This window comes from Phaenicophaeus curvirostris, chromosome 4 (genome assembly GCF_032191515.1).
Source record: "Phaenicophaeus curvirostris isolate KB17595 chromosome 4, BPBGC_Pcur_1.0, whole genome shotgun sequence".
NCBI classification, from domain to species: Eukaryota; Metazoa; Chordata; class Aves; order Cuculiformes; family Cuculidae; genus Phaenicophaeus; species Phaenicophaeus curvirostris.
Genome location: NC_091395.1, coordinates 66,661,918 through 66,675,428, shown reverse-complemented (window position 1 = coordinate 66,675,428; position 13,511 = coordinate 66,661,918). Strand labels below are relative to the sequence as shown.

At 40.2% G+C, this 13,511-nt stretch overlaps 1 protein-coding gene across 2 annotated transcripts in view; it reads left to right on the top strand.

Annotated features, from left to right (window-relative positions):
* AFAP1 (actin filament associated protein 1) overlaps window positions 1-13,511 on the top strand; it is an 85,580-nt gene that overhangs the window by 14,282 nt on the left and 57,787 nt on the right. For both annotated transcript variants that reach the window (XM_069856377.1, XM_069856378.1), the window contains one exon: window positions 8,141-8,269. In XM_069856377.1, the coding sequence (XP_069712478.1) occupies window positions 8,143-8,269 (127 nt within the window). In that variant the 5' untranslated portion in view covers window positions 8,141-8,142. Of the gene's footprint in view, window positions 1-8,140; window positions 8,270-13,511 lie in introns of those variants that run through there.

Sequence of the window (13,511 nt, the reverse complement as noted above, 5' to 3'; positions counted from 1 at the left end):
TCTTCTTTCTTTTCTTCTTTCTTGTTTTCTCTTTTTCTTTTTTCTTCTCTTTTTTATTTTGTTCTTATTTCATCTTTCTTTATTATTCCTTCTTTTTTTTCTCTGAGTTTATGAACTCGCTTAAAAGGAGTCATTCCTCTCTGAAGTCTGTGGCAGTGCTTGAACACTGGTCTGGACTTCAGTAAAGAAACTCTATCCGTCTACTTTATGCTAATGGATTACACTCCTGCACTACTGCCACTCATTGCATGGCTGTAGCTGGTTGAGTAGGATTTTTGGCAGCTTGTTTCTTATCCAAACATTCCTTAATGCTTTCCTACCTCTTGTTTTATCACCAAAGTATTGCAACAGCAGCATTTGGAGCTCTGCTAGCTTTGTTTGAAAGCTGGTTTTGCAAAAGCCAATTCCTTGAAAACCGAAGCAGAAGGAAGAAAGAAAAAGAGGAATACATGAAGGTTGTGGCTGAAATGATCCCTTGACACTTACTGAAGTTGATCATAAATATGGATGAGACAGGAGGAGGTTTTAGTAGCTATGTTTGCCTCTCTTGCCCCAGGCTGTCTGGAAAGAGAGGTTTTAACAGTCTGGGAAGCTCCAAATTTTAAACAAAAGATGATTGTTGTGAGTTTTTATAGAGGCTGAAATATTAAGTTATGTTAAAGCACTCTGATGACAATCCTTGCATGTGTTTTACTTTTTCTGTGCTCATTTGTCATCTTTAGGGCAATCTGCAATTTTAGGTTTCACCTCTTTTTCATACACTTTTAAATTCCTTCCTGTAATACCATGAACCCCCACGATGATTATGTCTACTTTCTGGAGTAGGTTTTTAGCATACTTAACTGGTAGAGTTCATCCCACCTCGTACACCATGATTAACAGGGCAGCAAAGAAGGGCCTGTGCAACCATGAGAAAACTGTTCTTCTGAAAAGTCGTATCTTTCCACACACTGTTCTTTAAACAGTATGCCTTTTCATTTCTTAGTGGATAGGATTTGGATAGCATTTTCAAATATGCCATCTAGTTTCTGATAGCATGTTGAAGAAAGTAAAAATGTTTCCTATTGCTAAATATACCATTGTTGCCTTCTTCCAGATTTTTGTATTTCAGTGCACATTTCTTTTCCCACATAATGATAATGTAGTCATGAAAAGGATTTTTTTTATTAATTACTGGATTTTTTTTACTGCGGTATAGGATTGTGTTGAAACAGGTTGAAGTGATTTTGTGCATTACTTCATAATTTAAAGTATTTGTTTCCTGGTGGCTCTAAATACTTCATAATATCTCTGATAATTACATCTTTATAAAATGCAGACATGGTTTTCCCAGTGGTGTTCTGTTACAAACATTTAAGTAAAATATTCAAATGATGACATCCAAAACTAAGGATGATTACTCTATTCCAATGGAGATACGTAAAAACTTGCAGTTTATGCTGTTTTTCATTCAAAACTAGGTCATATGTCTGGTTTCTCTGCTGTTGCTTGTGTACTCAAAATGCCACAGAGGCTTTTTTGGCAGGGTGGGAGAGTTTACATATTTGAAGAAGTTTATACATGTCGAATATTAGTAGACTTTAATCAGATTTTGAAACAGAAAATTTTTTAATCATTCAGCCAGCCATCACCAGCTCTAACTTTTTTTCTGAAAAATGTCCCTAAGTATCATACTGCTAACAAAATACAGAGGCTTAGATTTTTAAGAGGTAAGAACATACATGCATTGAAATTAGCCCATGTAGTGTATGAGTTAGAGAACGTTTTTTAATGTAGGATAAAACTGCAGTATGAATATTTTTCAGAGAATAAATACTATTATAGGATTAGATACGTACTTCATTTAATATAGCCTTGTAATAAACAACTGTCAAGGCAAGGTTAAGGTTGAGACATCCACTTTGAAAAGCTCATAGTGGTTACCCCATATAGTGCTTATGTGTGTGTCTGTGTGCGTACGTGCATATGGGCACTTGTGCTGGGTCTGGGTTGTAGTGGAGTTGAAGCATACCTGTCCTCAATACCTGATTTTCAAACATAGCGTGAAGATTGGCATCAGTCATATCCATAAATGCAATCAAATTTTGTTTTGGATTCCCCACCACCCATGGAAGTAGGGATAGAGGACAGTCTCTGGCCTGTATTGTACAGAAAGTCAGATTAGGTGATTAATTCTGGGGGGATCTCATTAATATGGTCTGCTCTATCCTTTAACATCTGTAAATGGCAAACTAAACGGTGAAAGAAGATTTAAGCATATGCATACACTGGCAAATTGTTATACATACATTTATAACAGGCATGCAAGCATGGAAGTTTATTTACTTTGTATGGGGTTTGTATTGTATAGACAAGACAATGATTAATGAAAATACTTACTGTCACAGAATCACAGAATCACTAGGTTGGAAAAGACCCCACAGGATCATTGAGTCCAACCATTCCTATCAGTCACCAAACCATGCCCCTCAGCACCTCCATGCATTGGAACATGTTGTATCGGTGCATCTCAGTCTCTGAGGCTTTAGTAGACTTAATAAAATCACTTTATTTTAGAGAAACACTTTTCATGTTTTCATAGAATCATAGAATAACCAGGTTGGAAGAGACCCACCGGATCATCGAGTCCAACCATTCCTGTCAAACACTAAACCATGCCCCTCAGCACCTCGTCCACCCGTGCCTTAAACACCTCCAGGGAAGGTGACTCAACCACCATCCTGGGCAGCCTGTTCCAGTGCCCAATGACCCTTTCTGTCAAAAATTTTTTCCTAATGTCCAGCCTAAATCTCCCCTGGCGGATCATGGGGCCATTTCCTCTTGTCCTGTCCCCTGTCACTTGGGAGAAGAGGCCAGCACCCTCCTCTCTACAACCTCCTTTCAGGTAGTTGTAGAGAGCAATGAGGTCTCCCCTCAGCCTCCTCTTCTCCAGGCTAAACAACCCCAGCTCTCTCAGCCATTCCTCATAAGGCCTGTTCTCCAGCCCTTTCACCAGCTTTGTTGCTCTTCTCTGGACTCGCTCCAGAGCCTCAACATCCTTCTTGTGGTGAGGGGCCCAGAACTGAACACAGGATTCGAGGAGCGGTCTCACCAGTGCCGAGTACAGAGGGAGGATAACCTCCCTGGACCTGCTGGTCACGCCGTTTCTGATACAAGCCAAGATGCCATTGGCCTTCTTGGCCACCTGGGCACACTGCTGGCTCATATTCAGTCGGTTGTCAACCAACACCCCCAGGTCCCTCTCCTCCAGGCAGCTTTCTAGACAGACTTCTCCTAGTCTGTAGCACTGCACAGGGTTGTTGTGCCCCAAGTGCAGGACCCGGCATTTAGCCTTGTTAAACCTCATGCCATTGGACTCTGCCCAGCAGTCCAGCCTGTTCAGATCCCTTTGCAGAGCCTCCCTACCCTCCAGCAGATCAACACTTCCACCCAGCTTAGTGTCTGCCACAAACTTGCTAAGGGTGCACTCGATGCCTTCATCCAGGTCATTGATGAAGACATTGAACAGGGCTGGACCCAGCACTGAGCCCTGGGGAACCCCACTTGTCACTGGCCTCCAGCTGGATTTCACACCATTTCCCACCACTCTCTGGGCCCGGCCAGCCAACCAGTTTTCCACCCAGGAGAGTGTGCGCCTGTCCAGGCCAGAGGCTGACAGTTTCCGAAGCAGAATGCTGTGAGAAACTGTGTCAAAGGCTTTGCTGAAGTCCAGGAAGATACATCCACAGCCTTTCCCTCATCCAGTAGGCGAGTCACTTTGTCATAGAAGGCAATCAGGTTAGTTTGGCAAGACCTGCCTTTTGTGAACCCGTGTTGACTGGGCCTGATCACCCGGTTCTCTTGCATGTGCTTCATGATAGCACTCAAGATCACCTGCTCCATGACCTTCCCTGGCACTGAGGTCAGACTCATAGGCCTGTAGTTCCCTGGGTCCTCCTTGCCACCCTTCTTGTAGATGGGCACAACATCAGCCAGCCTCCAGCCACATGGAACTTCACCAGTCAGCCAGGATCGCTGGGAGGTGATGGAAAGGGGTTTGTCATCCTTCCTAGATTTGTCTGTCTTTTTTCATTAACAGTTTTTCAGTAGATATCAGTTAATTGGAAAACACTTCAGGGTCATTTGTGGTGTGGCAAGTTCAAAAGTTACTGCAATTGATGTAATTGATCCCAAAACAATCTGACCACTCTTTTAATCAGGTCATCCTTCTTTTTACTTCTAGTTTGAGGATGATGTGTGTGATAAAGCACTACTGCTAAGAAATTTTGTTAATTAATTTGTAGTGAAAACTTTATCTTCTTTAAAAAGTACTTATAGGCTAGTACCCATAAATGTAGATTTGAGATAATTGCATCATCATGCTCTTTCACTCCCAGTTGATTTTAGTTCTTGTTTGGAACAAAACCTAAGTGTGATGTAATTGCCTTCCTCTGATTATTTTTACCTTGGCGTATTCCATTGCTGGCTTGTGTGTATAGTTTTTACATGCTGTCATTTGAAAAACTTTAAAAACTCTTGAGAGCCAGTCCTGGAAACTCTTTTGGATGTATCATTGTTTTTTATTTGTGCATGACAATTGCAGCCGCCCATTAGGGGCCTATAATTCCTATTGAACACAGAATGGGGTTCTCATCATTTAGTTTGGAATGCGACTTTGCTCCTCAGTAAAGCTAAAATCTACTTACTGTTGTGATTACCATCCCTGGACTCCACCCTGCTTTTCACTGCCTGCCACTTGCAAGTCATTCCTTCAACAAAGAAAATACAGCCAAAACTGCCAAATAAATTGGCCCCTTTTTGAAAGCCTTCTGATTATTATTCTTATTGTGTGGTGATGTCAGGTTTCCAAGGGTAATCTCTCACTAGAGGAGCATGTTTTTCTTTGGGACTTGCATCACCCTCTCCTTTAGTCTTCACTTCAGAAGTAGTGATTGCTTACTGAAAATATGCATTATGTGGATTTTCTGTTATTCCGTTCCATTACTTTTTGTGGGCACATCATTACATTTCTAGGACAGAGAAAAGAAGATTCTTTAAATCCAGAAAATAAGCCAAGGATTAATGACAGATAAACTTGTTTATTTGTTGACTTCTTAGAAAGAAGAATTTTCAGTTACTTATTTTAAGTACTTTAAATGCACTCCATGACAGCACTTTCTGTTCTCTTCTTAAGCTGCAAAAGTATGAAAAAAGAGGGTATTTTTAAGATACGTGGAAAAAGTGTTTTATACTAGGTGGGAATAGTGTTTCACGTCTTTATTTTTTCGATATTTGACATCATTGCATATATGTAAACTGTAATTCAGGACTTTCTTCCTTCACAAGTTGATGTTTGTGATTTTATTAATTTCCACAGAAGAAAATACAATCCCAGTTTAATCTTGGTAGGAAAATAAGAAAAGCAATGTCGTGATTATTTATACCTAGCATTTTACATCAGCTGCTAGCAATTTTTATTCTGTGGTCATACTAAGATTTTAAACTAGCTTTTATGACTGCTTTCTTTAAGTCAGTGTTATATACCTGTAGGCTGACAAAGGCATGAAGAACAAGTCTTCTCATGTTCTGTATTCCTTTATGATGCACTATTAGATATTTGAACCACAGTGCTGGACTGCACGCCAAATATAATGCACCCACAGTGAGTATGTTACTAAGGCAGTGGTTTCAAATTTTCTTTAGCATTGTCTCATTGCTTTGAGCTTCATCTTGTCTTCCTCTGTTGCCCCTAGCCAAAGCTTTATTTTTCCTTTTTAAATCCTCTGCTGGGTGCAGTTAAACTGCTTCCTGGAACTTTGGTGCCTTGGTCCTTGTAGGTCAATGGGCTGTGGTCACCAGTGACTGCAAGGCAGATTTCCTTCAAAGACATGAAGAAGGAGGAGATGGCCACAAGTTTGTGATATGGCCTCAGGAGAGATTTGGGCTGATGCCACCTCCCGGGAGTCTCTCCAGCAGCAAATTTCTATCTCCTCTTGCTTCTCTGTCTTTTTGTCTCATAACTTCTTTTTGGTCTGTTTTCATTTCTCATTTTGCAATCTGTTTATATTAGATTTTAAGCTCCCAAGCACAAGGATCGTATCATTTTTAATAACTGAAAAAAGTTAGGCACTTTGTGCATATCAATGATATCTGCTGCCTTCATCCTCTCCCTTCCTAGAAGTGATGTTTCTTAGCAAAGAAATAAGGTTACTGTGGCAAAGGGTATTCATTGATGAGGAGAAGACAGGAGAGCTCCCTTTCAGCTTGTTTACAGACCTTTGCCTTAATCCAGAAAACACTCCATTCATATATTCTGTAATTAAAATAAAGCTCACAATAACAATAGTAAAACATGTTCTATTCTAAGCAGACATAAAATAAGAGACCCCTGTACTCTTAATGGAGTATAAATCTTAGTTCTGAAGTGTATAATTTAAAAATAACTAAGAGCTGATTATTTGGGGTTTATTCTTTTTTTAGGTCATAGGTCCTCTTTCTTTTTTCCTCCTTGAGTATTGTGATTACTTACCATTTTGCAAAACTGAACCTTTACCTTTTTGCATGAGAAAGCAATGTGCTTGTATGCTGTTGTTCCATAATGTAAACAGCACTGAAAATAATGTGGTTGTTGTGGGATACTTTGAATTTCTGATGGATTCCTAGAAAGCTTCTTGACGAAGTAGCCAGAGTGTACTGGCAGGTAGAGTCTGCATATACATAGGAAAATCTGCTTTCAGTGGAGACAAGAAGGAGCCCACAGCCTCTTGTAGGACCGTAGCTGACATCTGCAGGTTTCCCTGCATGGTGCTGCGTTCAAGTGGTCGACTAAAACAAATGCATCTAGACCAAGGCTTGTTTAAACACCCAGGCACAGTCTCAGAAATGGGAAAAAGGATTCCAGGTTCACTTGGGTAAGCAACCATAGTGGAAAAGGTTTTAGGAGCAGGGAAGAGCTGTTAAGAGACTGAGCAGCAAAGAATGTACTTTGTAGAAGTCTGAAGAGGCTTAGAGTCAGTTGCCCTGTCTTGAAAAGACAACATAAGCAAATGTGAACAAGTCAAGAAAAAATTAAGTAGAGGCATTTTGGAATGAAGGTCGCACTGAAATTAATCCTACATGCAGCCTTGAAATTAAATTCATGGGGTTTTTTATCTTTTAATGAGGATAATGCAATTGGATACAGAAAGCATGGAAATGTGAACTATTGTATCCATGAACTATTCTATCTATGAAACTTAAGGTGCTAAAAATAGTGAGTTCACTTAAGCAAAGGGACTAGAGAATTTCAGACTTATGAGGGAACTGGAGCATAAAAGTGTGTTTTAACACTATGACCTCTCATAAACTTGCTGAATAGGTATCTTAAGAATAGGCCATAGCAAATGTGTTTATATGCACGCTCTGAGCTACTGCAGTTATTAAGACAATACAAGACTTCGGAGGTAATTTGAAAGGAAACAGGTTGAAATATGTTTATAAAATTTGTTGAAAAAAATTTGGAAACTTTGGGAATACAAAGAAGGAATGTCTTTTTTTTGTATAAAGAATTGGAAAGCCTTGAGATCTGGAATAGAAGAAATAGGATGAAATATGAAGCGCATCATCAGGAATCTGGAGAGTAATAAATCACAGAATGAGTTTGGAGCTTGTCTTTGGAAGTTGTATCACAAATCACTGTAAAAAAGGAGTACCTGCTCTTTTTCTCCATTGCAAACAGAAGAAATAAGATGAGGAAAAGTGAGATTTTCCCTAAAGATTTATGAAAATATTAATTAGTCTAGAAGCTTTACCAAACTATAATTTTGTTCTGCAGTTAGAATTTGTTTCTTAAAGGGAGAGGAACCAGACTGACACTGCTAAAAAAGCAGATGGCCGTCACTCGTGTGCTTATTTTTTTGTCGTACTGGCTTGATGATGTTGTATGTGAAAAGATCTCTTTACTGCATCTGATTAGAGGTAACTGCTACAAGTGCCAGTAGTCCCTACTAATAGAGTAGTTTGTTGGTTTTACTAATGAACACGGTCTCTTCCCAGCAAGGAGAACCATACATTTCAAAGAAATGCTAGAAAATAAATCAAAATGCTAACAAATGAGAATTAACTCTGTCTTTTTCTAATGGGACTTTTTAGAAAAAGGAATTCTCTTTTCTTTATCTTTTAGACATGGAAGAGTTAATAGTTGAACTGCGCCTGTTTCTTGAACTTCTGGACCATGAATATCTAACTTCCACTGTCAGGGAGAAGAAGGCAGTGATAACTAACATTCTCCTGAGGATACAGTCATCAAAAGGTCAGTGTCGGGTGGGTTTTCTTGCTTGCAAAATGCACAGAATATGTCTGTGTTCAGTCAGATAGCTTTAAGTACTAAATACAAGCCCTAAATTGAAAGAAGACAGAAGTGAAACAAAAGTGGAACTTTCCTGAATGCTTTCCTTCGTATTCAGCAATAAAATATAGCAAAAAGGCATATTGGAAGTATCTTAGGTGCACATTGGTGAATCCAATCACAAAATTACATGCTAGACGATGTTTTCACTTCTGTTGATATAGTGGCTACTTCCATTTTTTTTTTGTGGCAGTAATACTATTTAGAAGTTTAATGGAAAAAAATAATACTTCATCAAGGAGTGCTAGTGACAGCACCATTTTATAGATGTGTGGCTGCTGCATGCTGCATCTCTATCAAATGATCCAACTCCATCACAGAGATTTGATACTGAGTTGGTGTGGTTTTGATACAGAAATGCCAAGCCAGAACTAGGAGATGGCTGTCAGCATGTTTGGTTTGCATTTTGCAATTAAAGTAATGTTTGCTTTCCACTTTTTCTTGCTATCTGAAACATTTTGGTTGCACAATTGCTTTTGTCTCCAATAAGGTTATGGAACTGAATGCAATATGAATGATTCATTGTGTACAGCAACCTTTCCACAGAACTTACATAAAGAATATCCCTCACTGTTTTTTTCTAGCAGTTTTCTTGTATTTCCTTACAACACCTTTCTGTATGAAGTGGCATCTGGGCTATAAGACCTACATTTGACAGAAATGACAAAGTGACTTGGCTGCTGGATGAGGGAAAGGCTGTGGATGTGGTCTTCCTGGACTTCAGCAAAGCCTTTGACACAGTTTCTCACAGCATTCTGCTTGAGAAACTGTCAGCCTCTGGCCTGGACAGGCGCACACTCTCCTGGGTGGAAAACTGGTTGGCTGGCCGGGCCCAGAGAGTGGTGGGAAATGGTGTGAAATCCAGCTGGAGGCCAGTGACAAGTGGGGTTCCCCAGGGCTCAGTGCTGGGTCCAGCCCTGTTCAATGTCTTTATCAATGACCTGGATGAAGGCATCGAGTGCACCCTGAGCAAGTTTGCAGACGACACTAAGCTGGGTGGAAGTGTCGATCTGCTGGAGGGTAGGGAGGCTCTGCAAAGGGATCTGAACAGGCTGGACCGCTGGGCTGAGTCCAATGGCATGAGGTTTAACAAGGCCAAATGCCGGGTCCTGCACTTGGGGCACAACAACCCTGTGCAGTGCTACAGACTAGGAGAAGTCTGTCTAGAAAGCTGCCTGGAGGAGAGGGACCTGGGGGTGTTGGTTGACAGCGACTGAATATGAGCCAGCAGTGTGCCCAGGTGGCCAAGAAGGCCAATGGCATCTTGGCTTGTATCAGAAACGGCGTGACCAGCAGGTCCAGGGAGGTTATTCTCCCTCTGTACTCGGCACTGGTGAGACCTCTCCTCGAATCCTGTGTTCAGTTCTGGGCCCCTCACCATAAGAAGGATGTTGAGGCTCTGGAGCGAGTCCAGAGAAGAGCAACAAAGCTGGTGAAGGGGCTGGAGAACAGGCCTTATGAGGAGCAGCTGAGAGAGCTGGGGTTGTTTAGCCTGGAGAAGAGGAGGCTGAGGGGAGACCTCATTGCTCTCTACAACTACCTGAAAGGAGGTTGTAGAGAGGAGGGTGCTGGCCTCTTCTCCCAAGTGACAGGGGACAGGACAAGAGGGAATGGCCTCAAGCTCTGCCAGGGGAGGTTTAGGCTAGACTTTAGGAAAAAATTCTTTACAGAAAGGGTCATTGGGCACTGGAACAGGCTGCCCAGGGAGGTGGTTGAGTCACCTTCCCTGGAGGTGTTTAAGGCACGGGTGGATGAGGTGCTGAGGGATATGGTTTAGTGTTTGATGGGAATGGTTGGACTCAATGATCCGGTGGGTCTCTTCCAACCTGGTTATTCTGTGATTCTGTGATTCTGTGTGAAATACTGTCCATGTAAATGCTCAGTGCTTAGCTTTTTTGGAAAATACATAAGTGTGCTTCTAATGATTTGTTTCCTCTCCAGTGCTAAAAAAAATCTGATCTTGTTTGATGCAGTGTTTTCCCCCTTCAGTAAAGAAATCGTTTTTGCCATGGGATGCAAGTCCAAGGAGGTCAACAAACTATTTTCCTCCTTTCTGTTTTGACATTCTTAAAGCCTCATCTCTGTCTTTACTACTGAGAGAATTAGACAGGTACCAATTTCACATATTGTGGAAGGAGGCTTCATGCTCCAAAAGCAATCAAAATACACCAAACTCCCCCAAACCAAAATCTGTAGGTCAGAATCTGTAATTTGATATGTTTAGAAGCAGCTGTATTTTACAGGAGTGCAAAATAACCTCAGCAATGCTGATCTGACACTGCATGTTCTTCTTGTAATCTTTTCAACTAGATTTATTAAGAAAAACATTTGAATTCCGCAAGAAGTCAGACAACATTCTGTTGCCTACTTTGCAAACATGGGGAAGGGTTGTCATATCCTTTCCCCGGAACTCAGTTATTTATGCTGTCAATTTATGGAGTGGTCCTTGGCGTAGGTTCCGCCTGAGCTGACTCATCTCCTTCATCAGTTCCTAGGTGTGATTTGGGAGTTAGCATGGGCAAGGTCTGTTCCAAACAGACTGTTCAAAGTCATCACCCTCTACCCTGATTTTGAGGGTTGAGAGATTTTAATAATATGGATATAGATTTTTCTGTACCAGAGCTGCTTCCCTAGCATCTTTATGACTGTAGATATGGCCAAAGATGAAAAGACCCAAGGACTACATCTTTCTACCTTTCAGCACCTACTCTTTAGGTTTTAAAACCTATTACAGGATCTATAACAAGATCCATTACATCCAATTACACAGTCTATCCTTTAACAAGGTCCATAAGAGATCCATATATTAAGTGGTAGAGGTTGGTTCAGTGCAGTCATTACTGGAACATTATATGCATTTCTAGTGCCTACGTTCAAGGAAATAAAGTTTAGACATTTCAAAGAAAAGTCATAAAAGTGAGTAAAAGATCCAGAAATACACCTTTGAATTATCCAAAATGAGATATCATAATTAAACTCGGTGTAGGAAATGAATGACTGAGAATGAGCTCTTAGACTTACACAACAAAAACCAGTGTGCAGTGGTGGAAAGTTTGTTTCAAAGTGGAAATAAAGAATGTTTTAAGCACTGAAGCTATGAACTAATGGAAGAACTTCATAAAACCTGCATGCCATTGCTAGTATTTTATCAAAAAAGACTATTTTATTAAAAGATAAGTTCTAGTTCAAGTAAGAATTAATTCAAGAAAATTCCATAGTTAGTTAAGCAAGAGGTCATAGGACTAGGCTTTATAAGTCTATAAACTGTGCTTTGTGGAACCGCAGTTTAAATAGAGCATATTTTAGAGGCTAGCATGGCCTCTAAAAAAAAGCATCTTCTTTCCTTCCCCAGGCTACTTTTTCTTTCTCATCATGTATTGCATCTTCCTTTCTGCTAACACAAGCTTTATTTTCTTTTCTTTTGCTGGTTTAGTCCTAACCAGAGTTGCTTCCCTGGTCTGGTTCAACGTGAGGCCACACACATGCTTAAGCTGGCACAAAGAAGAGGTTGGTGCGGGGACAGGAACAAGGCAGGGAAGGAGAGGAGCTGACTCCTTGGGAGCTCTGCCATCCTGTGCTGGCTTTAAGTGCGTGTGAAACTACCTGGGGAGTCATGTACTTTACTGGAGCTGACTCTGCTCCTTTTTTAATCAGTTATAACATTCAGTAATTCCATCCCTTTGAAACTATTCATCTCTTCATTAAAATTAAAAGCAGTAAAAGATGCATAAACACACAGTACTCTGTAACTAAGCTGAACTGTCATTCAGAATCTGTTTTTCAAAATGTTGTTTTACTCCACCCCTGTAACTCCAAGAGCTCTTGGGTTGCTGGCACAGTTTAAGAGGCCTGAGGACTCTGCAGAGTTCAAACACTTTATATGCATTTGCAAAAATCAACTATGTGAATCCAACAGGATATTTCGATTGCTGAAGTAAACCATTTAAACTCAACAGGGAACAGTAATGAAGGATCTGTGTGACTGGGAGCTGGCTGGGTTCTTTATAACATCTGGAAATGGACAATTATGTTTTTCTTTGTAAAGGTGTGGAAATTACTAGAATGGGCTGGTTGGCTTTTAGTAAAACACTTTAAACTCAGTAAGTTCTTGCCTTGGGGAATTCCTTAGAAATCTTTTGCCTTGTTTTGGTACATATCTCAAATGCACACTGTTTTTTTTCATTTTATATCTATCAAGCAGAGAGAACTGGGCCAGGCAAATGTGTTCTTCAGGTTATAGTTGTCTGGCCTTGAACTGCCCCACATCCAAACCAGTGGTTACCCTGAATAGCTGGCAAAACTGTAAACTTTATTTTTCTTCCTGAACCTTGGCATGCCAAATGGACTGTAGGTCTGAACAAAACACTTGGCATTTCCTTCTGGAACTCAGACTTTCATCTAAAAAACAAAGACACAAACAGTTTATTTTGGAGTGAGAACTGTTGGTGGATTTTCTCATTTAACGTGTCTGTCAACACTGCCTGTTTTTCTTAAAGGTACATGATGCTGTAAACCTGTGATGCTGACATTGCTGTGTATTTTGGTAGAAGAAAATAAATGTGAGAGCAGTTTCTTGCTTGAACTTGTGTAGTTTAAAACTGGGGGAAAAGTAGCTTGACAGAGTCAATAGAATTCACTTGGAATACTCTTTTTTTTTTTTGCATTAAAAAGGCCTTCATATTTGACTTCTGGTTGTTCTGGAAAGCATGGGACACTTGGAAATGTATAGCAGTCATAATGTAGATTAATCCTACTTAAAGAGGAACAAGTGAAGGGTATACTTAAAAAAAAAAAAATGGAATGCTTCCCAAGACTAATCACCCTCTTGATTTGTAGGAATAAAGAAGAATTTGTGGCCTTTAGAGCCAGTTTATTTTATCAGTGTTGATTTTCAATCCATGACTTCACAGCCAGTGGGATTGGGTTGTTATGACAAGAAACATTTCATCATTGATTACATTTTCGAGAATTATATGATCTTGACCAAAAGACATCAATTTGACTGAATAAATATGTATATTTTAAGACTAAATTAAACACTAGGAGCTACGTTGAGTTTAGAGGTAAGCAGGGTGCAATCCATTGACTGAATTTTTGCCAGAACTTGAGGAGATGTACCCTAATCTCCTGTTTGATATTAAGAAAA